A 25,167-nucleotide genomic window follows, 5' to 3' on the forward strand; every position below is an offset into this window, starting at 1 on the left:
AGTTGATTTGATTTATCATATTTGTGTGACAATTCGTGCTCATTCGACGCTTATACAGCATCGCGATGTCCCAAATTACGTTCGGACAAATCGGCGCCGCATCATAATTCGATTCGATGCAATTCAAATGAAGTCGATCGCGTGAAGATGGTTTTGCTAGAAGCGATTTGAAATTTATTTTGTACGCGCGCGCAGTGCTGCATAGCCTATCCTCGTAGGGCTGCCAACAGTCCGATAAATTTGTTCGATCTAACCTAACCTAACCTAACCTAATCTCTCAGTGTCTTTGGATGTCGAATGTAAACAAGCGTATGCTGCTTGGATTTTATCATGCTTTCAAAAATAATATTTAATTATTTCATTAGTGTATTACATTTTATTACGTAGTATATTAATCGCATAAAATGTGCGACGTACAGTTTTACACATTTTAATGAGGAGCATATAATATAATTGGTTAGGTTAGATTAAATTAAAACAAGCTGCTGTGATTCATTTAACGTAATAGGATTAATTTGATGAATGTGCAGCTATTGAAGTTACATGATATTTGTGGACACATTTTTAAAGTAATCATGAGTGTCTTATCTCATCTCGATTATATGAAATTAAAATATAAAATATTTATGTATTCCACATTAACATTATTCATTTCAAGTACTATATTACTACATTACAAGTACTTTTCTTATATCTCAATCATATTCAACCATTTATTTCATTGATGAAGATTTTCATATATCGCAGACAATATGATACTGTGTGTGGAATTTTACACAGGTAATACATGGCACAAAAATAATTTGCTCTTAAGTATTGTGCGCATTTCTAAAAAATAAATCAAATTAAATTATTTTCAGCAGGATCCAAAAATCACTACATTGCCAGGATTGTATCTTATTATAACTGCAATATTATCACCTTTTAATATGTGTGCACAATATTACATACATAAAATATATAAATTTATTTGAAACATACGGAAATCTTTATCTTATTTATAATACTTATGATATTATAAAAGAAAATTGCAACTCTAATGAAACAGAGCGGTGGAATAACTGGTTGATACTTATGCTGGTCTACAATTTACCCTTTTTTCACCATTAGACTTTTGGTGCTTTTTTATACTTATATATCATAAGAAAGAGAAAATAAAATTAAAGTTGAATACTGAATGTGTTCTAAAGTAAATCGCATCTAAATAAATAAATGCATAAATGTGCGCCCCACATTCCTCATGAAAAAAATACATAATATTAATCTTTATGTATTATTATTTTTAGATTTGTTTTTTATTCTCTTAAATTCTCTAGACTTCTCTATGCACTTTTTATTTCTCCTCTCTTTCTTTCCAACTACTAAATATAGATCTATCATTTTTAATATAGATCTGTCATTTTTAGTGTACATTATTGCAGAAAGTGGAATAAAGAGCAAATCTTTTGGCACATTTAAAATGTACAGGAAAGTCAGTTTTATCTGATGCGTTTTTTTCAATAGAAATATCTGAAAAAATTCATACATCTTTTTTAATCTTAATCTTTCTAAATAAAAATTAGAATAATAAATTTGCAAAATAATTTACTTTAATATATTTTTATTGCAAACATGAAGCAAAGTGCTCAAGGTGCATCACTATGAAAACATCGATAGAATAAAAAGTAGATCGTATACAAAAAAATTAAAATATTTACACTACATATTTGATATAGCATTTAATCGATATGTGCAGTAATACGATAAAATCTAATTTTCTCGAATTTTTTCACGAAATTTAAACTACTAAAAAAATATCAAATATTCAAATTGTTCAATAGTCTTCAATAGCGAAAGAAGCAGTTCTCGCTTAAAGAATCTTTAGAAAAAAAAGTACAAAAAATTCTAAAGAAAAAAAAGGACAAAAAATTTTAAATCTCACATGGACATTTAATTTTATACTAATATTTTTAATGTAACGCTTCATTTATAAAGATTTTATTTTGTGAAACGTTTATACATAAAAGTACAATGATTATACGGCTTCTTTAATCTATTGTTTCATCTTCGCATGGTTTTCGTTTATAAAATATTTGTGCCTCTGGATATTTTTCTCTGGAAGCTTTATGCAATGTGTGTAACCTAAATCTGTTAACGTACAAGTATTAGAGTAACGGAATAAGTATATGTAATTTGATTAAAAATACGTTTCTTACATAAATTTTTAATTACAAATTTTATTATACTACAAATAAAAAAATCATGCTTGCTCGACGTGATCTAACAATTTACCGACATGTACAAAATGATTACTTTACCGTCAGTCGAAAAGTATTTTGACTACGTAATTCTGGCGTTTAACGCGAATGCAGATGGCGATACTAAACAGCAAAAAAGTTGACGCATTGTGTGAAACGCGAGGCGCGAAATATTGTATTTCGTATATCGTTCTTTGCGAAAAAAATGTGTGAAAGTATTGTATTCGCGATTAATAGTTCGGTGTTGATGAATACTAATCAACGCAAGTATAATTTGTCGCGCATTGGATATCTCTTCAAACTCTGTATATCGTTTTCGAATCGTCCTGATCGCACGTTCCGATAATGCAGTGATCCAAAAAAAATCGTCGAATATATTTCGTACGATTAGAATGGTGCACAGTATCGAGTGACTTTTATTTATTTGAAGCGCGATGTATTTTTGTGCGGACATTTATCGAAAGGAATGGACGTGCTTCTCCAAATTGAGGCGAGGTAAGATTGCAAAATATCGAAGCTTTATGCAATGTGTGTAACCTAAATCTGTTAACGTACAAGTATTCGAGTAACGGAATAAAAGATAAAGATTTTGAGATCGTACAAGTTCGTATGATATATATGTATATATTAATATCAATCTTTATTATATATTTATATATTTATTTATTTATAAGTCTTCTTTTTCTTTTTCTCAACATCATTTATTTATTTATTTATTTATTTATTTATTTATTTATTTAGTTCGCTCTCAGTCTTTTAAAATGCAAAAGTAAATATTATAAGATTTGACTTTGAAAAAGCGCGATAAAACAATCGAATCATTCGTAATTCATATCATTAGCATAATATACTATGAATTTTCTACGTTATATATTGAATTTTCTACGTTATATATTGAAATGAATTGTATATCGAAATTGCGCGAAAGAGGAAAAAAAGAACAAGCCTATGAATAGACATTTCCATCCTTTACTAAAAGAAAAAGAAATTAAAAATATCTCTCAATTTTTTTTCTATTTCTTGGGGCAAGTCTACATATATAACCAATATGATTAAGTGATTCCATCTTTATATATTTATCATTATGTGCTATTAATTAAAGCCGTAGACAATATTCAGAAATCAAAGTTGCGCGAACGTTGAACACAGGAATGGCCATGCGCAGAAACGAATGCGCAATGGTTCGGCCGCCATGTTGGCGCGTGACTGCTACGTCATACGCGTCATACGTGAATCGGAGTCATACGCAGTTACACGGATCGTCGTACATCCACATTTTTCGCGTCTTTTAACCGTTTTTAAACGAATATCGCGAGTGAACGAGCGTCGAAAGTGTCCAAGGATGGTCGCGCGACTTTCATAGTGTGTCGATGGAAACGCGCGACAGCGATTTTTGACGATATTCAGTGATGGCGTCATCGCGAAGATGGAGCGAAGTCACGTCGCGTTATTCGCGCCCTTGATGATGATTATCGGATACGAGCGAGTATTGGGAGTGCCGAGTAAAGTCCCGCGCGTTCGTGTTGATAATATCGTGTGAGTTTGTGCGTATCAAGATCGAAATAGGACATCCCAAGGTGAACGAACGGGGCGGCCTGTGGAACAGCCGATGAACGGTGAGCTGATTTGATTTATCATAGTTGCGGGACAATTCGTACTCATTCGACGCTTATATAGCATCGCGATGTCCCGAATTACGTTCGGGCAAATCGGCGCCGCATCATAATTCGATGTGACGCGATGCAATTCAAGTAAAGTCAATCGCGTGAAGATGGTTAGGCTAGAAGCGATTTGAAGTTTACTTTGTATACACGCGCGCAGCATATCTTGTAGGGATGCCAACTGTCAAACGATAATTTTTTCGATCTAACCTAACCTAACCTCCCAATGTCTTCAGATGTCGAATGTAAACACGAGCATATGCTGCATAGATTTTACCATGCTTTTAAAAATAATATTTAATCATTAGTGTATTACATTTGATTACATAGTATATTAATTGTATTAAATGTGCGACTTACAGTTTTACACATTTTTATGAGGTGCATATAATATAATTAGTTACGTTAGATTAAATTAAATTAATCAAAGAGATTAAATTAGATTAATCAAAACAAGCTGCTGTGATGATGCATTTAACATAATAGTATTAATTTGACGAATGTGCAGCTATTGAAGTTAAATGATATTTGTGGACACATTTTTAAAGTAATCATGAGTCTCGTATCTCATTTCAATTACATGAAACTAAACTACAAATATTTATGTATTCCACATTAACGTTATTCATTACAAGTACTATATTACTTTTCTTATATCTCAATCATTATATTCAACCACATTATTTCATCGATGAAGCTTTTCATATACTGACAATACGATACAGTGCATGGAATTTTACGCAGGTACATACATAGCACAAAAATAATTTGCTCCTAAGTACTGTGTACATTTCTCAAAAATAAATCAAATTATTTTCAGGGGGATCCAAAAATAACTACGTTGCCAGGATTGTATCTTATTACAACTGCAATGTTATCATCTTTTAATATGTGCAATGTTATATATATAATATGTATAAATTTGTTGGGAACGTGCCTAAATCTTTAGCTTATTTATAATATTATAAAAGAAAATTGCAAATCTAATGAAACAGAGCGGTGGAATATTTGGTTGATACTTACGCTGGCCTATAATATTACTCTTTTTCCATTGTTGTACTTTTGGTGCTTTTTTTATTATACAGATGTTATATCTGTAAATATAGTACTCGTAATGTTGTTTGTATACCAATGTAAGTGCACAAAAATGACAGCATTTGCAGGTAATTACATTATATAAATCATAAGAAAGGGAAAATATAAAATTAAGTTGAAACGAATTAAAGTAATATTATACAGGTTTAATAGCTGTACTTGTTCGTCAAACAAACATCATTTGGCTTGGCTTCCTTACTGTAGAACATACGTTAGATATATTTGATAATAAGATGGAGCAGCCATTCTCGAACATGTTTGCATTTTCTTCGCCAATTGCGTCGTTGTATTAAAGACCATGGTGATTCATTTTGACACTCTCGTTCACCCATATGTTTTGGCCGATAATCGGCATTATTTATTCTACGTGTGGAATCGATTCATGGGTTGATACACGATACTCAAGTATTTGTTGATACCGGTTTACTGGGCGAGCCTATTTGCTATATCGCAAAATATCAATCACTTGAGATTCCTTACACAAATCAATTATATTATTTACTTATGCATGATGATTTTGATACCTCAGTTACTAGTAGAACCGCGTTACTATTCTTCTTTACACTTTTTACTTAAATGAAAAGGCTGAAAAAATGGCAAATTTACTTAAAATCGCTCACGACTTGTACAATTAATTTTTTGCAATTTGTTTATTTTCTCTAATAAAGTGTTCTACTGGGAGGATCAGCCTTATGCTCAATGAATTTCTTGGTGATATTTAATATAAAAACGAATGCGCATCATAAAAAAAAAATTTTATTTTAATGTTAATATTTATTTGAATGTTAAGTATTTTCTATCTTCCTATCTTATCTTTTTCTGTGTACTTAACTTAAAGGGGGACATTAAATTATTCATGATTGATCGACAATTATATTTCGACGAACAATAATTTATTGTTCATAGATGAAACTTGTGGCAATACTGCTAAATATTTTTGTACAGTAACAGTTTGTCAGCAGTTTCGCGACACGTATCGTCAGCATACAATATATTAAACGTATTCCACTGACGATTTAAAACTTGTTGTATTCCCTATTTTTATTATGCTCCTTCGTAAATTATCATTTTGTCAGTGAATATAATACGCGCGACGGTATAGTGTGAAAGATACTGAACATTTTCATTTTATAAGAAATATTTTTTTTTTTATTCGTAGTAAAGGATTAGGTATTCTTGAAATAAAAAAAGGTACAAATATCCTTAAAAATAAAGGATAATTATTAATGAAACGATTTTGAGCCATTATTTTCTCCAGATTTTTATATAAATATTAAATTGAGAAAAAAATAAATTCAATATAATAGATTTTTTTTATTTCTCGAAAAGCTGGCCGCCAATTCTTTCGGATCTGCATAGGATACGGGTATATAACAAAAGCTTAATTATTTTTTTTTAGAAATAAAAAGTTGTATATATACAATTTTTCCCCGATTCACGCATATACATTGTATCACTCGGCGTCTAAATTGCCGGACTTTGAGCATTACTTGCGACGAGACATCGGCAGCTTATCTTCGCCGTTTTTCAATTGATATTTTAAAACAATACAATCGTATATCACAAATAGTATCGAATCAACGCGCTAAGTACTCTAAAATTTTTCAAAATGTAAACCAAGACGCTTTATTCCCGACACATTTCGAACCGTTTAATAAAACAAAGATAATCATTCATTTCTCTCTCTGCCTCTCCCACTCACTCATTCTCTTTCTCTCTCTACAATCTAATCGCACGAAGATCGCACGTATTGCTTGTCGTGAATTTATTGCGCGAACCGTATCCGTATAGATCAATCTGGAACGTAAATATTTTCTGTACATAATCCTCCGCACATTCCAGCAGGATATGTGATTGGGAGTTATCTTTACGCTTTCGACATTTAATCGATTTATGCATAGTGCAATTTTAACGCATAGATATATAGTTTCTCAAGTTTTGGTGTCATAAAGACACGATATAGTTCACGCTCTAGCGATAAATTTTATTATCATCCACGCGCTGGAGTCTATCGCTATAAAGCGTCACACGTTAGATAGAGTAGATAAAAAGATCGCGAAATCATATCGGAAAATCAAAGTGTCGTGGAGAAAAGAAAATTATATTCGTGTCGAAAAATGTCATTTCTATTAAATTAAATCTAAGTTATATCGGCACTCTGATTTAACTAAACGACATGAAATTGTTCGATATCGATTTTAGATCTATGATCGAGGATATTTCTAGATAAGTAATACTAACTAACAGTACAAGATATGAAATGTAACAAGAAAGCTCTTCTTTTTATCTTTTCATAGCTTTTCGAGCGTTTGTACAGCAGAACACTCCTAATATCTAAGAATTAATTAAGCCGATCGAGATAATTACTCTAATCAATGACTTTATACAATTAAATTTAAAATACGAGAGTTGCTCGTTTAAAATAACTATGTTATATTCTACTTTTAAATAAACTGTTGTAATATAATATATTTGAAATATTTGTATATGAGAAAAAAGTTGTAGGAAATTAGATAAGGTTGTATATTTGATCCAACATTGGTCGAATTTTTTGATAGCGATATGTTATAGTAACGAAAGTATTCACAGAGATGGAAATTTCACAGAAATGGATTTATATCAAAGTTCCACTGTACGTCGTGATTCGATACCTCGATCTTTTTTCATAATCTCCACACAGATGAATATGTGATTAATATGTAATTCTTTGGATTTTGCACTCGGTGCGTAGCTTTCTTATTTCCTAGGTTTTTTTAATCCTAAAAGAGATCGGGTCTTTAAAAGCGCGACTCGCGCGAACTATATTGTGCAAGAAGAGTCAAATGTAGCTTTAAATATCATGTCTTTCTAGAAAGTACATATTTCCTATACACACGTAAACACGCACGCACGCACGCACGATAACGCAATACTTCGTTTGATTATATCCGTTATTTTTGTTAATAATCTCACAATGTGATAATAATTAATGTGTTGATGAAATGAACAAATTATAATGAAAATAAAAAAGTAACTCAAGAACGCGATTTAATTAAAAGTATTCCTATTCAGTCAAAGACGGTTGAAAATACTTGTAGTAAGTAATATTTATAGCATACATAAATATTCTTGTTGTTCAGTCGTATAAATTAACTTTTCACATTATTCTGATTTTATTCGGACTAATGATAACGATATGCAATCTTTTTTTTTTTTTATTTAGATTTATATTGTAACCGCGATTCCTAAAGAATATAAGAAAATAATTCCTAAAGAAAGCTCTATGTAAATAAAAAATATTTAGCGAAATATACAATATATATCTCATGCATTCCAAACTTCACATTTTTCAATTGGAAATATCTATCGAAGAAATTTTCTTAATCAGAAGTCCTCGTAATAATTTCTAATCTGTCGGCAAATTTTCAAATATTAAATTTCGACTTTCACGTACACATTTTAACGCTTTAAATTTATTCTTTTGTAATCTTTTGAGTATAATATTGAATATTTGTATAATCTTGAAAGTACGAGGAGTTCTTATTAAGAGACTTGCTTTAACTCTCTACCTCATAATCATCTATACTTGCTAATCGTGTAAAGAGGCGGGGCAGGATTAGATGACGATCCAACGATCGTTAAACATCATGGTAACTACATTAACGAACGGTATCAGGTTCACGAGCTGAGAGATAGATCAACCGTGAACTCGAGGAGCGTAAAATCACCTAAAAGTAAAGTCGCGTGATCGACATGATTCAAATATTTTTCACTCTTTTTTGTTTTTCTTCGTCAAATCATCTTTGACCTCGCGTCTTATATAAGAGCAAGTTTAGGAATGGAACTTTGCTAATGGAATAGAATGGAATAGAGAATATATATTTGTCAAATTCACACGGGACAAATCCCTTAAGTAGAATAAAGATAACAAGAGCTTAGCGTTACAGCGAATGACCCGTTTGCTTTCTTTGGTCGTTCATCTACAAAGTGTGCGACTTCTCTCGATATTTATACGCGATATTTAGAAATGACGCACGACCTTCGATTAGTAACTACCTCGTATTTTTGTCGATTATTCCAACGAAGAAATTCGACTCTCTTTTCACGTTTTTACGGAAACGAAAATGCTAGAAAATAAGAAAAGAGAAACGATTTCGAACTGTCTAAGCGTAAATTTCTATCGTTACGCTGCGACTAAAGCGTCACTCTGGATTCTACTTTTCCCCCCGCAGTTTCCTTTCTCAAACTAAAGGCGGATCTTTGGGGTGAACTAGTTGTTGCGGATGTGTAAAAGCTGATAAAAAAACGATCGTTTTATCGGCTACGCTTAAAGGTAATAATAACGGTCCCGCTCTCAACCGATAGAGAGAGAGGGCAAATACTTTAGGCACTGAATCGCACAGTTTTTCCGCACCTAGGAATTCCCTTGGAGTGTGATATCCGATGAACTAGTGCGAAGGAGGGGCGGCGGGATCACACAAGATTCAGATTCGAGTCCTCGACGACGTATGTCGTCGTCGGCATCATACTATCTGCTGCTTGAGCTTGACCAGATTCGTCGAGCCGTACAGCTTCATGTCCAACGCCGCGCTCGGCTCGTTCTTCTTCGTCTGCGTATGCCAGGCGAGCACCTTGGTACAATTATCCGCCAGAAGCTGAGCGTCTCGCGGCTCGAACGGTGCCAGGCTCTTCAGGAAGCCGTCCTCCTCGTAACCCGCGCGAAACGGCATGCTGGCGTTGGGTCGCTGATGCAGGAACTTGACGTTCACGGCGAATCCGGCCATGTCCACCGGGAACTTCCGACCGGCCACCCAGCCGTCGTAAAACCCGGCAAACTTGCCGTTCTTCAGGATGGGCGAACTCAATCCGAACTTGGTGCACAGCCCCACCGGAAACATCGACACCGTCTTCGTCTTGCGGATCTGAATAAACGCGCACGTTATTGTAGAATTGCGAATATACAGAATATACAGAATTCCTTAGATATCTTCGAGAAGGATTTTTCCCAGAGAAATATCAGATCTTTCATACAGTGAAAATACGCTGTAGCGAAAATACACCTTTGTGATCTTAACTTACCTCGTCGAAAAGCTCAATATCATAAGTATTGTCGTCGTCGGCGAAGTAGAACACGCCTCTCGTGGCATTCGCCCTGATCCATTGTAAACCGCGATTTCTGTTGGACACTCCCCGCGGCTTCGCACCTTTCTTGAGTTTATATTTCTCCGGCATCGGAGCTGCGATAACATGAAGTCATAGTTTAACGCCACCGCAGATATTGCCCACGACAGGTTTATACGTATATAAACTATTATACGCTATTACCGATTAAATGATCGAACTTTAAACCCGTTCGTTCCAATAGCTTGGTAACTTGCTTGGTAGCGACCGTAGCGTCCTCGATAACGAGCCAATGCACATTCTTGATCAACATCAAGGTGTGCGCCATCCTGGTGAGTTCAGGAATCTGCTCGGGTCTTCGATATGTCGGCGTGATAATGTAGAGGGTTTCCTCGGAGGGTTCTTCGGAAGGATTCGGCGGTACCGTCTTATGTGTCATTGTCGCGGGCGGTTGCGATTGCAAAAGCGAAAGCTTGGGATTATTTCTCGAGGCCGCCGAGACATTTTTACTTAACTGATTGATAAGCTCTTGCACGAGCATCGAGCTGATCTCCGGACTCAGGCCGTTAGTAATTTGTACTCGGTACACGGCATACCGAATCTGCAAAAAAAAAAGGATAATTGTAGCTGATGCATAATTAATTTATATTGACTGAAATATAATAATGAATGAAATAGAATAATTCCCCGTCAGGCGAGGAAAGCCAATAGTTGTAGCAAAACGCATTTACGGAAATTAATGAGTAATTAATTCTCTCGTAATCGAGCGGTAATTGCTAATCGTTATTTCTGTCTATTTACCATGTCCTCGGAGATCCTCGGGGTTTTGCTGTAGTTATCGCTCTCTTCACCGACCGGCAAATCCCCGGTGTCTTCCGCGGGATTGTCCGCATTGAAGGCCGTTACTTGATCGAAAGTAACGCCGGTGGACAGGTGATACTGATAAAAAACTACGCAGATCCCTATCAAAGCGATCACTCCCATCTTCATGGACGGCTTCATTATACCGATGCCTGGGTGCAGAAAATGCAATGTCCGGAAATATGATAAATAACAAGGATCTGGTGCATAATAAATACGTATTACGAGACTTTAATAGAGAACGAAACTTTTTAATGGAGCGACGCGATGAAAGAGCAGATGATGTATTTAGATTTTTAACACGCGTCAAACGAGCTATAATGTTTTTTTTTTCTTACACTCTAATACTATAATGGCTTAATAATGGACAATGGGACTGGAAGATGGATCGGACTTTAGAATTTAAGAATTTATCGCTTCAACTTACTCCAACTTTTCTCTACTTGACAGATAGCAGTTACTTTCCCGTTCCGCTTCCGTATTTTCTCCGGAGCATGAGATTCCAATTTTAATCTAATTCACGTTTCAATCCCATTCGTGAGGAAGGGGAAAAGCGCCTCGTTCGCAAATATTATAGAACATATCTCGTGCAAATTATAAAATGTAAATTTAATTACGAATAAAAATACGCGAAGATAACTAGCGGGAAGATCTATAAATTAAAACTCGACGTTGCGTTGAAACGTTCTATATTTCTCTCGTGTTCTACATATTAGGATTAACGTAGGTTACATCTCGAATGAAAAACGTCGGATCGCTCTCGGATAATATCTCGTCGAGTTGAGAAAATGAAAACAAAGACGTTCACTCACCCGAATGCTACATGTGTCGACTGTTTCGTCGTTTCCTCTGCCTCTCCTGAATCGCGAGCTGCTTCTTGCTCTGTCATCAGACATAATTAACTGTTGTAACGCTCGTAATATCTCTTCGCAAACTTTATACTTCTAGAGAGAGAGGGAGAGAGGGAGAGAGAAAGAGGAAAAGAGAAAAAGAGCCTAATAGCAACGATAATTTATTAGACTTGTTTGCGAATTATCGGGAAATGGACATTTTCTCGCGACCAACTTTAAGTATCGCCTACGATTCTCACCGGGGATAATGTATTCGGGATTCGTGCGAGATGCATCTATACACTGAGAAAAATCGCTTGATTGTATCAATAAACAGAATTTCTAGTTATCACAATAAGATTCGATTTTTTATAACTAGAGACTTAGAATGTTTAATTGATTTTACTACAAGAATTTGGTTAGTGTTTTCTAGTTGGATCCATAAAATTGTTTGTTATATTAACTAAACATGGACACAGTGCTATTTTTTTAAGTAAATTTATTATTAACAAGAGAAAATTTGGTAAATTCAACAGGAAGGAGTTAATCATATTCACCTGGTAATTCCATAATAAATAAAGGAATTCTGATTCGTCCTTTTTCCAACAGACATACTGATCGAATCTACCAGATTTCTAATTAATGCAATCAGATTTTTTTCTCAGTGTACTTAATTAATTCTTTAAGTCGCAAACATGCGCAACTTCCACTCTCTCGCACGATCGGAAAGGAGGACGGTCCTCTCGAGTCTAATTATTTTCGCGGGTCGAGGCACATCGGCATCCTTCTCCCCGAGGCCCGGTTCGTTCGACGGGCGCAAGCGTGTCGGCCCGCGATAACGCACACCGGAAGGACATCCGTCAAGATCGCGAAGTCGTGGGCGATAAAGCGAGCGATGTTTAATGCGGGATCCCGTCGTCGTTGCTAACGAGCGAGCGATAACACTCGGGATTTATCTACGTACGAACGATACGACGACGCCAGGAGTTCATGACTCCCGGGGGATGCGCGAACCCCCCGCCTTTTCCCCTCTTCTCCCGCTGAACGATCCGCGAGAGCAATAATAATCGCGTACAATTTCAATCCCCTTTTCCCTATTTTTCACTCCATACTCTCACTTCCGCCCGACTTCCGCCTTTATCGCGATTATTCCTTCCCCTCGACATCGAGAGATTCACATGTCGGCCGTCTGGCATTAATAATCGTCCCTTCCCTCCGATCTCTCGCGATTTTGTTGCCCCTCACTTGAACGAACAATAGGTCCTTAACGATATCTACGAAGTTTGCAAAATGTATATATGTTAATGTGTCGATTAAAAGAGTAACAATGCCACGTCGTGTAATCTATTATCCTGAGGAAAAGAATCAAGTATAATAAAAAATAATAATGGTTGCGATTTCTGTTTTTATAATTATTACACAGAGAAAAATGTATACTGTATTCAAGTAAATATTATTTATTTGAAGTATATCATAAGTTTGTATATCCGCAAATATATCACAAGCATTAAATTTCATTGAATATATTCTGGCCTTTAGTAAATGCAGTATTTTAGTCAAGAATATTAAATTAAAACAAAAATTGTGATGAGTATATTTTAAGATTATTATCAAGAATATATTCTTTGTTGAAGAAAACTATTACTTAAAAAAAAATAAACGGAGTAATCGCTTTTCTTGGCAGTAGAATAATATTTTTCTCTGTGTACTATAATGTTGAATATTAACCTTGTGCGTAAGTAATAATAATTTTAAACACAATGTTGCCGCTAAGACTTATAATTTATGATAATTACAACTGTTTTTTTATCGTTGCTGTTTTTTTATCTACTTTTTCCTTTTCATTATTGCAGTGTCATTAAATTTTATCTCTTCCTAATCTCTTCATCTTTTCCACATTAATTACTTTGCTAAACGAAGGATACGCGCAAGCACACTTTTCGATAATGTTCGTCTATAATGAAACTTTTAAAGGCCTCGCACTTTGCGCGACCGAGAGAGAACGTTCTCTTCTAATTTCAACGAGTCCCGCTATATCTTATATATAAGCCACGTCATGTGCAGAACGACCGCTCTAAATTACACGAGGATTTAACGCCGTCCCTCGTCCTACGTCACACACACCGCGAACGCACTATTTTACGTCTCGCGCATTGTCAGCGGCGAAGATCTAAGGCCGATAGCGATAAGATCTATGTCTTATTTTTCCTTGTCGGGCACTCCCAGCGTAACAAGGAAATATTTTACAAAAACTCGAAAGTACATTCGCATCGATTAAAGATTTACGTCATGTCACGGCTCTCTACGATCAATTTCAGTTGAATCTAATTCATTTTAAATGTGTCAGCTTGTCAAAACGTAAAAGCAGTTAACGAACGAAGGTCTCTGTGAGAAAACTATCGAGATAAGTGCATCGCAGATGATAAGTGCGAAGATAATACATATGACGCTTTCTCTTGCTTTTGTTATATTAATAAAACAATAACATGGAAAATTTACTTAATTTTTGTTATATTAATAAAATTTAATTAAATTTATTGATATTTTGATATAGCACTTTTAAACTTATCGATTCCGAGATATGACTTCTATCGATTTTGTGATATCAGGTTTTATATTATTTTTTATTTTTGGGACAACCCAAATTAATTAACGCAAAACACTTTCATTATCGCGATAATAATGTTTTTTTTCGTTATGTTGGTTGCACGAAAAGATATTGTAATCAGCGAGATTCAAATCGGTAGCATCGATAATATTTCATCTACGTGGACAGATAGAAAGAGCAAAATAAATTGGACGTTTCGGTGAATTTCGGTTCGATTAAATGACGGAAAAGATAGCAATTTGCTCTCGATCGATCTTCGTAATTAAGTACTGCGACACAAATGCGCCTAATCCAGCGCGACGCGGCTTCCTCGATAAATCCCGATACGGTTTCCCTTGGAATTATGTTTTCTAGAGACGCAGCGATCGATCGATGCAAAACACCGAATGGAAGATTTCACGAAAAGACAAAGTATTAAAATATCACGTGTATGTAGCAAGATTTATAAAAAGAATATAAAATGACAGTTATCTGTTTGAGATTTTTCGCGATTTATTCGAACGTCTATTGAATATTTCCGAACGTATATTGAATATTTGAGAGATTTTTTATCACTATTTTTATTCGAGTAATCAAGAATAAAAGAAACAATATATTTTATTCGATTTTAACGATCGCTGTCAAGCATTCTCTCTCTCTCTCTCTCTCTCTCTCTCTCTCTCTCTCTCTATATATATATATATATATATATATATATATACACACTGAAAAAATTGTATTTTTGAAATAAAGTCCTCTCAATGAATAAGAATATCTTCTTAATTTGCTTCTGCGCAACTCAAATATTAAATAATAAAAAAAACATCCCATTATACCTGTCAAAAATAATAAAAAAACATCCCATTATACCCATCTTACCTGTTAAAAATATTTAATATACAATAAAAATATTTAATATAAGAATATCTTTTTAGAAGATTTTCCTCTTAAATTAAAAGAATCCTCTAGGCATCTATTTAGTAGGATTATTATAAATATTATTATAAAGATAAGTGGCAATTTTTTCAGTGATAAGATATTCTGATGCGAGAAATTGCACGATCGATCGGTCTCGTCCGAGATTGTTGTCGATTGCTCATCGGTGATCTCATCAGTTAATAATTACAACAGCTGTCTTGCCAGAGATTTTGCGAGCTTTCGTAATTGGACGGTCGTGATAAAGGCGGAACGAGAGAAATGACGGAGTGGAGGAGAAATCGCATAAATTACTAATTAGAATGCGGGAAAACGAGCGGCTCGATCGGTGATTCTTCTTCGTTTTCGTTTGCATGAGAATTTCGTAGTTGATTACTTCTCGCATTAACTAAACATGTCGTTAGATAATCAAGATAGGATCGCGTTTCTAATCTAAATCAGTTTACGAATCGGAGCAGTATCGATTATCGGAGCAGTATCGATTATCGGAGCAGTTTGTCATTTGATTTAACATGTTTATCATCGAATCCATACATATCTAAAGACGAAATTTATCGTATTTTCGAGATATTAAAAAGAGTTGTGACATATAAGGAGCTGCGGATTATATTGTTTTTTTTTATTTAACGCACTAGGAAAAATCGTTTGATTGTACCAACAAGACATGTATGATTGAAGGCATTTTGATTAAATCAAACAAGAATTTCTAGTTATAATGATAAGACTTGATTTTTTATAACTAGAACGTTTAATAGATTTTACTATAAGGATTTGATTAGGTATTTTCTGGTTTTGGATCTATAAAATTTCTTGTTACATTAATTTTTTTGCTTGCTTCTTAACTTAACTCGTATTTACCATGAAATGTATATAGAAACTAGTATTAAGAACTAGTATTAATATTAAATCCAAAGTATATTTTTTTCTCTTACGAGCAGTAATGCCAGAAAGAGGCTAGCTCTCTAATTGCGTGTGTTTGAGCTGCATCCTCTTCTTGCATCACTGTTTATCAGTTTAATTTCTAACAAATCGAATTTAAAATTATTTATTCAATAATCTGGATTGAATTTATCCAATCTTGTTGGAATTCAGAATATTAAACAGACTTTTGAGATTAGATGGAAAAAATTTTAGACGATTTGGTGCTAGCGAGTTTAGTATTATTAACTAGAAAATTTGGTAAATTTAACAGGAAGAAATTAATCAGATTCATCTGGCAATTTCTACAAGAATTCTGGTTCGTCCATTTTCCAACAGACATACTGGTTGATTGAATCTACCAGAATTCTAATTAATGCAACCGGATTTTTTTCTCAGCGAGTTTCGTAACATGCGTTACGTATCGCTCGTGCAAGGGGATGCTTTGTTATTATATTCTGCGTTATTAATGCGAAACGAATACAATGATCGGCAAATCCCACATTTAAATCCAAGTCATGAGCGCCACGCGATTATTATGCGTCACTCAAGGTGCATGAAGCCGATACAAACCGCATGCGGCGTGATTTAGAAACTCGGCGATATCGCCAAACTCTATCCAACAACTTTTATACCGCGCACTTTTTACCAGCTCGTGCCAAACACAGTTCTACTCTCAGCTCCGATTAATTAAATTTTCTCTCTTTACCCGAATCGAAAGCTGAACTCGCTGTCGAAATATCAGCGCGAGAACGAAAACACTTCTTATCGAGTTGAACATCTCTTTCACGGCTCGTACTTTCGCAGCAACTTTTTCACATTAAAACGATTTTATCTGTCTCTATTTTCAAGGCATAAACGCGCATTTTAAATCATACATATCTGCGATTTTATCGTGTTTTACGACGCAAACTCCAAGCAAGGAGAATTAACTGTACAACTCTTGAGATTAATGTATTCTCTTGCAAACGAAAATATGTTTTGTGCGAAGCTGATTGGTTTCCTAGCGACAAAGGAATTTTATATGCGTGTGACTTTAAAATAATATCGTGGATATTTGTCAGTTACTTCAAATGTGTTCCTAAGACATTGAAGTAACTTGGAGAAAGAGACATCTATGCATGTTACACAGAGAAAAATATCATTCTACAAGAAAAGCGATTACTCAGTTTATTTTTTTTTTCAAGTAATAATTTTCTTCAACAAAAAATATATTCTTGATAATAGTTTTAAAATATACTTATCACAGTGTTAGAAAATCTCATTATCATGTACTCGAAAGAAGAATTTATTTTCCCTTCAAGAATATTATAAAGTTGTATCAAAGAAAAATCAAACTTACTTTACGCCAACTCTATGCAAGTCAAATTTTTGTTTTAATTTAATATTCTTGAAAATACTGCACTTGCTAAAATTCAGAATATATTCAATGAAATTTAATGCTTGCGATGAACTTGTGTTATATTTGCGGATATACAAACTTATGATATACTTGAAATAAATAATATTTACTTGAATACAGTATACATTTTTCTCTGTATAATCTCGTCTCTCGAAAGAAATTAATAATAGAATACCGATTCTCCCAGATTTTGTTGGCGTATAAATATAAAGCGTGTTAGTCATTATTTATTCAATCGCTTATACCAACCAACTCGGCGGAAACCGAGGACGATAAACGCGTCAGTTAATTTCAGTTTCCTTCGCCAGAAATACTTATCGCTCGTAAGCTGCGGCGTAGAATCGGGCAAATTAACGCGCTCATCGCCGAGAGCAGTCGCGAATCAATTTTTCATCAACGCGTCCTAATCACATGGCACGTTTTCGAGGCCGTTCTCTTCGGCGGATTAATCAGGTCACCTTCTTCCGTTAATATTCATCCTACGAGAGATCCCGCGTAATCGACGCGATTGGGAGCATCTCGGAACCTATCCCGTTTACGTCGTCCCATCGGAATCGCGATGATGAAATTGACAATGACTCTGACAGCTAGCAAAACGAGAAACGCAATCGCGGCTCGCTCGACACTGAATCATTTCCTCCGGTTTCCTCCTACTCGCGTGGCCACTTCTGTAACGTCGTTCGTAATATGCCCCACTACCAGAGGACCGCACGACAGAGAAAGAGAGACAGCCGTGTCCCCACGTGTGCGTGCTGCGCACGGTCCACGGATCACGTGGCAGAATCTATTAGCAGATTGCGGTAATTCGGTACTTGAGAGGTGCAGCGGCGCGTTTTCAGGTCGGCGAACGTTTAAATCCATCGATCGGGGTCTCCCTCGAAGAGAAGAATCGTGCAAAGAGTTTGCCTCGTTTCAAAGATATATACGCGAGATAATTAGGAGCGATAAATAATAAATTTCGTCGCGAAATGAGAGAGAAAAAGAGAGAGGACGGACGTATATCGTGCACGACACACGCAATTTCCGTTTTGCAACGAGAACGCGTACAATATTTATATTTATTCGCCGGAGTCCCGTGAAAAAAATACAAGGTTTTGTTACCTTATTTCTTGTCTGTTTCGTTCGCGAAAACCGGGATATTTCTGACCGTAACGTTTCGCGATAGAATCCAAATCGAACAACTCTGAAAAGCCCGACGAATAATTCATGCGACCCGCTCGCGTATCGGTGTCCCGATCTTATCGATATGTGTATGATTAGCTTCTCAAAAATATAGCCGCCTACATGTGCGACGCGTAATATTGGAAGTATGTCGTGCATAATGGCGGCGAATGATTTATTTTGGGGATTATTTTTATCCGCATTTCTATAATAAAAGCCTGGATTAAGGATGAGGCTCTTTACTCTAATATTAATTTCTCTCTTGCATGCGCAAGCAAAAATAGAATTTAAAGATATTTTCAGGATGTCGCGGGATACCGTCGAGCTTTTTACCGAGAGAAGCTCCGTCAAATGTAATATATCGTTCGTATATACACGCCGCCGGCGAATAAAGCAAATAAGAAACGCTCCTGTGTCTTCATTTTATAAAGCAAGCTTTACTATCCTGATATACGTAAAGCTCGTTTCAAGCAACTTTCCCTTTACGTGAAAGAAATATCGCGAGCGCAAAAATGTTGCAACGTTGTAAAATCTCGATATGACGAAATCGCGCGTGCCGCATTTTTCGCATCGTGACGTGCAAAAACTCGCTGTAAGCGATCTCGAGAGGAATGCGAGTAATACGTCGCAACACGAATAACTCCGGCGGAAGCAATTTTTGTCGCGATTAAAAAAGAAAATGAAAAGAAGAAGCAAAAACCGACGGTCGTTGCGAAATAATAAGTCATACGGGGGGGAAAAAAAAACGTATCAATTTCTCGAATTATTAATTTTCCAATTAGCTCTGTAACTATGTATTTTTGCCCGCAGTGTTTGCGTGCCGTTATCAGATAACTTGCATTTATGGTGCCCGCAAAGCTTACGCTAGCGGCGAAAATGATAGCGGACGATATGTCGTGCACGCAGCACGTGCTCGCGATTGCCGATATACGAGAAAGAGAGAGGGGCGCACCGCATAGGGCTTGTAATGATCAATAACACGGAGCGAAATGAGGTACAGAGTAATCGATGGACGGCGAAGAGAGGCGGCCCCGAATAGATGAAGCGCCGAGTTGTCATTTATCGGGCAATCGTGGTCTCGAAACGTGACCCGTATATAAGTAATTAGTCCGTGGAATCAATTTCCCGACAACGTTTCGTTGGATTGATCGCGATCGACTGATTAAATATTGGCACCACTTGCGCCGCGGAACTTGGCTAACGGGGGCAGTTTAATTTCATTAAAATTTCCGGATCTCTCTCTCCGCGAGCGCGCAGAGCGAATGACAAACGCTTGACATCGCAACGAATTTGATTCGCGGAATCAGTATTTTTACACAATAATCGATAAACAAAGATGTAAGCGTTCATCATGTCTAATTACCGCCCGAGATAGATATCTTTAAATCGGGCTGTGTCTTTGAAACTCATTAGTTAATTACGCGTGAAAGCATCATTTTTTTCGGAACCATTTGATTGCATTAGAAAAATCACAGAAAAAAATCATAGAAATATATTATCTTACAAATGTTGGAATATTTATCAGTCTTTCGATAATCCCTACTACAAACAACGCAGGATAACGAGGACCCTGCGAGGAAGGATGTAACGCGGAAGTTTGATCGATTCGCATTCAAGCCGAGCGGAATCTCCAGACGGACAGCAGATATTTGTGTAAGCTCCCCCTCCGCGTTTATTTTCCGAGCACGTTGCCGCCCGTCCAGACGGGATTCTCGGGGGTGCAATTTCGCGAGGTCGCGTAATTTGTAACGTAACTTTTGCTATCGAGGGTCCCACCCCGCCTACCACCATCCCTCGCGCAACTAATAAGAAGTTCGTTTCCCGGCCGACCTGCCGCGGCCGGTGTTGCACCCTATGGCGCCCTTTCGGTTTCGGAGGGCACATGGCGACCGCGCCGCTGGTCGATAACCAACGCTCGGCAGACACCATGTGATTCTCTCTCCCCCTCTTTCATTTTCGATACCCCTTTTACCTTCCCTCGAGGCCCTTCACCCATAGCCGCCCCATGGGCGTCGGGAAAATTCGCACGCGAGCTGATAATGATTCTGCTGTTAACTTTTTATCGAGGGTGCAACGAATAAATAGAATATCAAGAAAAGGTTCTAGTGTTGTCCAAAAAAAGGAGAAAAAAAACGAGCGTTAGTATTGTACAAATATATCGTTAAGAGAGCGAATGCAAATAAAAATTACCAAAATATTAAAATTTCTTCTATTTAAAAAAAAATAGAATTTTAGGATTATGTTGACTTTATAAAATTATTTTTAGATATAGCATAGCTTTAAAAAAGATATTGAAGATATAAAAATGATGTCAAAACTTTTGAAACGCCATCCAAAAATGAAATTATGATTTGCATTTTTATGAATTTCTTTTTCGAAAATTTTTTGTCTGATTATTTTTTTAAATATATATATAAAATAAATTATAATTCGACTGTTCGCTTAAAAGAAATTGCAATTTTATCTTTAAAAATTGTGTACGAACGATCAATATTGCCAAAAAGGTCAACGTTATTTAAACTATAATTAAAATTCAGAGAAGATTTATTTTCGGCAAAAAGCATCGATCAAAATGAAGTCAAATATATGATGAAATTTCGGATATATTGACTCAGCGTTGAAAATAAATATAAAAATAGATAGTAACTTTGCATTCGCACCCTTAAATCATTTATACACATTTATAATAATAATGATGATGAAATTAGTAACGAATTAAAATAGACACAATATACATTGCGGCGGAAATTTTAAAAGGGACAAGAGAGATGGTGTGTTTATAAATGGGTAAAACTTCATTTACATATTTATAGGCAAAAGTTCATTTATACTTTATATACGATATCGATTGATATTATTCATGGAAAAGGTTTCATTACAAAATTCTTGGCTATTGTTGTTTCATCAGAAAATTCTTGGCTATTGTTTCATTAGAAAATTCTTGGCTTTTATTTTGGATAAATTTCACGTCTATCCAACAAAATGGAAGCCAAGAATTTTCTAACGAAACAATAGCCAAGAATCTTGTAATTAAACTTTTTTCCACCCCTCTCTCGAAAAGCCAGAAGGTGCACTTGATGCATCTCGTTGGATTCCCCTCACGAGGCGTTCGTCTGCCACCCTCTCTTTCTCTCTCGTTTTCCATCCATTTCCGTCTTTCCTCTCCGGCGTCATATTGATCGCGACTTATAATACCAACGTGTATGATGTATAATGTTGTAAATCGAAAGGGGGAAATCTCGCTTGCCATCTCCGGACAGAGACCTTCCGTGACCGATCCCACGTAGATGTGAAGATTACGAGGGATTATCAATAAGGAACAGTTGGCGTGCTGCCCGGAAGAGAGCTCGGATAAAGCCAGCTAGCGATCGATCAAGGTCGCGGTCGATTATGTCGTTCTATCAGGTAATTCGATCGAGAATCAACGTTATATTACTCTTTATCGTGTTAACTCGTCCACGGAAAGAGTCTCTTCGAAGAAACATATTCAGCAAACATACATGTAGATAGTTTATCTAGAACTAACTGAGATTTTTATCGATTATCTTTTTTTTCAACGGAACTTTTTACGGATCGATGATACACAACGAAATAGTTGTGTATCATTTTTACTTCATAAATCCTGGAATTCGCTTCATCCAATCCAATTACTTGTGATATCTCTTTCGAAATGTCATGCCGACAACGCGTTTCCTGTTACTTGTAATTTCCCCGGGGAATTTCTGCTTAAATCGTTCATCGCGAAGCGATCAAAAAACTATCGTCTCCGTTAATCGTTAATTCCGCTAATTGCGATTACGGCGGAAGAATTATTCTCGAGAGAGAGGATCGCGCAATTCCCCTATTATCCTCGCTGCGAATAAATCTTTACTGCTGATGAATCTTTAATTGGCGTGAAACAAATCGCGATAGCGATTTGTCCGCCGCTTCTTGGCTCAGGCGACAATGTTCTTACCGGTGCACTCTCCGGCATAACTTCCCGATGGCTTAAGCCGGCTAAATACATTTCCACTTCCCTTATTGACCTTCCGGTATCAACCACCCCCAACCCCCAGCTCTTGGTAATCGGCACGCCGTAAAGGTAGCGCCACGGTAGCGGTCGAAGACTATCTCGCCACGCAAATGGGGTGTGTAGTGCGTTCGTGTGTGCGTGTGTATGTGTGTGTGTGTGTATGCGGATTTGGATAAATATTAAAGGTATCCGAAACGCGGTATCTCAAACGCGGTCACCAAACACGTCGAGTGTTTCGCCCGATGATTCCCCTCGCGTCCCCGCATTCGAGCGATGCAAATATTTAAACTGACAAAGAAGAAGAGTCTCACTCCTAGGAACCGTAATTGAGGTTAAGCCATTGAATCATTAATCTCGGATTAATCCCGGATTAATCCCGATAGATGTCAGAATAATCAAGACAGAGAGACACGTCGTAATTCTTTTCAAATTCCTCGCTTTGTCTCTTTAAAGTGACGTTTGCTTTTATGAGAATCACATGCGAGACACTGCCCTCGATATTTCGAAAAGATATGAATGTCCATTCAAAGCGAAAAAATTCCCAATTCAACGTTAAATAGTGTGAATAATTGATTGAGTTTACGTGAAATATATTTAATTTATATTGTATTACAATATTGCATTCTAATTATTTAATATATATAACATAATTAACATTTAAAATCGTGGCATTAAACGTGATCATATGATCCGCGGTTCATACGACACCGAACACGATACACATGTTCACGTTTAGGACCATAAGCGAAAAACCCGTGTGAATGCCGTGCTTTGTCCCTGCGAAATCCGACAATAATAATATGCGTGGCGTTAGATTAAAATCGCCAACAGATGTTTCTCGACTGAATCCTACATCGTACAAGACCAACTAATACACCTTATCGTTAACTAAAACCTTATCGTTAACCAAAACCTCTTATCATTATCGTCGCGATACGACATACGTGAATAATTGCTGAAATTTTCAATACTGAACATCGCACTCGTGTCTGAATCGCGGAAAAAAAATGGAGCTTTGCGGAAAACCGGATACGCAGAGGGATTACTCGCACTTGACATTCGTATATACGCGTGTAATCGGAATTTTTGTCTCCGAAGGAATCGCGCGCAAATCCGTCGCACCGTCCAAGGAGGTTCTTCCCTTCGACGACGACGACGATGACAACGTCATTGCGATACTCACCATAGTAACGAGGGTGTCCCGTCGTCCGCCTCCGCGTACGTCAGCCGGAACAGTCGGTCTGGGCGAACGATCGGCAATCGCGGCGGCCACCACACTGCGGAGGAGAGCGCCACGGGAATGCTAGACCGCTGGCTGCTCCGCTGTCGGGAAAAAGCGGGGGCAGATCCGTCGCCGTCGCCGCCGAGAGCCGAGACTTGCCATGCTGCGGCACGCGAGACTCGCGCATGTACCCTAGCGTCCCGACGACGCCGTCGACGCCGCGCGGATACGTATGCACCGCACGCACACGCACGCACGGCAGCCCGACATTTCGGCCGCCCGTTCACGCGGCTGGCCGGCTGGCTGGATGGCTGGCTGGATGGCTGGCTGATCGAAAGAGCTGCTCGCGACCCTTCGGCGTCACGGACGCTCCACTTCAGCCCTTTACGATCCTGCGTCGAGGTGGGGAAACCCTCCCCCGAGACGCGAGGCTTTGCGATAATCCTAAAGCAAGTTTTCCGAATAGCCGCGCAAGGAAACTGATTGGAAAATTCTTTTTCCTTTTTTTTATATCTATGGTGCGCGAGAAAAAATTGTCTCGTCGGATTACAAGTGAAATATTTGATATTGATTTATTTGTCGAAAACTCGGAGAGAATCGATGTCGCGGGTTTCTCGATTAACTTTATAAAAGCCTAATTGAAAATCACGTGTCTCCAATGATGGTAGAACTCTCGATATATATATATATATATATATATATATATATATATATATATATATATATATTCGTTATTACGTTTAATTGACTTTCTATTGCCCCTTTATTAAATTATTCTGTAAATGAAGTTGCTTGTATTTCGTGCGTAAATTGATATGTCAATATTGTTACACGTAACCATTGTTCATCGGCGATCGCTATTATACGCGACATGTACGAAATTGTCAGCGTGCTAAGTAATCCCTCGTGTGCGATATACCAACTTTAAACAACGTACGGTTGAGATAAATCGATAAGGAATTACTAAATTCAAATGTTTTCGCTCCAATAATCCATTTAATTAAACAAGATGCAATACTTGATCGCTGATTAGAAAGTTGTTTCGAGCGTGTATAGATTTTATTGATGATTTTTCTTTCTCAAGGTTTATTTACGTAACACGTATATAATATGCGGGATCCATCGCCCCACCCCCTCCCTCTTCC

General features: G+C 36.7%; 1 protein-coding gene and 1 pseudogene across 4 annotated transcripts; one reads left to right on the forward strand and one right to left on the reverse strand.

Annotated features, from left to right (window-relative positions):
• Positions 1 to 4,349: 4,349 nt before the first annotated feature.
• Positions 4,350 to 5,605, forward strand: LOC105253271 (annotated as a pseudogene).
• Positions 5,606 to 6,287: 682 nt separating this feature from the next.
• LOC105253270 (galactosylgalactosylxylosylprotein 3-beta-glucuronosyltransferase P) lies at positions 6,288 to 24,312 on the reverse strand. 4 transcript variants are annotated; one of them, XM_011261181.3, is made up of 6 exons: positions 23,984 to 24,307; positions 11,767 to 11,836; positions 10,895 to 11,106; positions 10,298 to 10,694; positions 10,052 to 10,209; positions 6,288 to 9,894 (listed from the first exon to the last, which is right to left on the reverse strand). In XM_011261181.3, the coding sequence occupies exons 3-6, from the start codon at positions 11,093 to 11,095 to the stop codon at positions 9,496 to 9,498; spliced, it is 1,155 nt and encodes a 384-aa protein (XP_011259483.1). In that variant the 5' UTR covers positions 11,096 to 11,106; positions 11,767 to 11,836; positions 23,984 to 24,307; the 3' UTR covers positions 6,288 to 9,495. The 4 variants fall into 4 exon arrangements, with proteins under 4 accessions (XP_011259483.1, XP_011259486.1, XP_011259484.1 ...); XM_011261184.3 differs by lacking the exon at positions 23,984 to 24,307 and adding an exon at positions 18,086 to 18,286; XM_011261182.3 differs by lacking the exon at positions 23,984 to 24,307 and adding an exon at positions 17,877 to 18,286.
• Between the last annotated feature and the right edge of the window lie 855 nt (positions 24,313 to 25,167).

This window comes from Camponotus floridanus, unplaced genomic scaffold (genome assembly GCF_003227725.1).
Source record: "Camponotus floridanus strain SB8 unplaced genomic scaffold, Cflo_v7.5 scaffold37, whole genome shotgun sequence".
Classification (NCBI taxonomy): Eukaryota; Metazoa; Arthropoda; class Insecta; order Hymenoptera; family Formicidae; genus Camponotus; species Camponotus floridanus.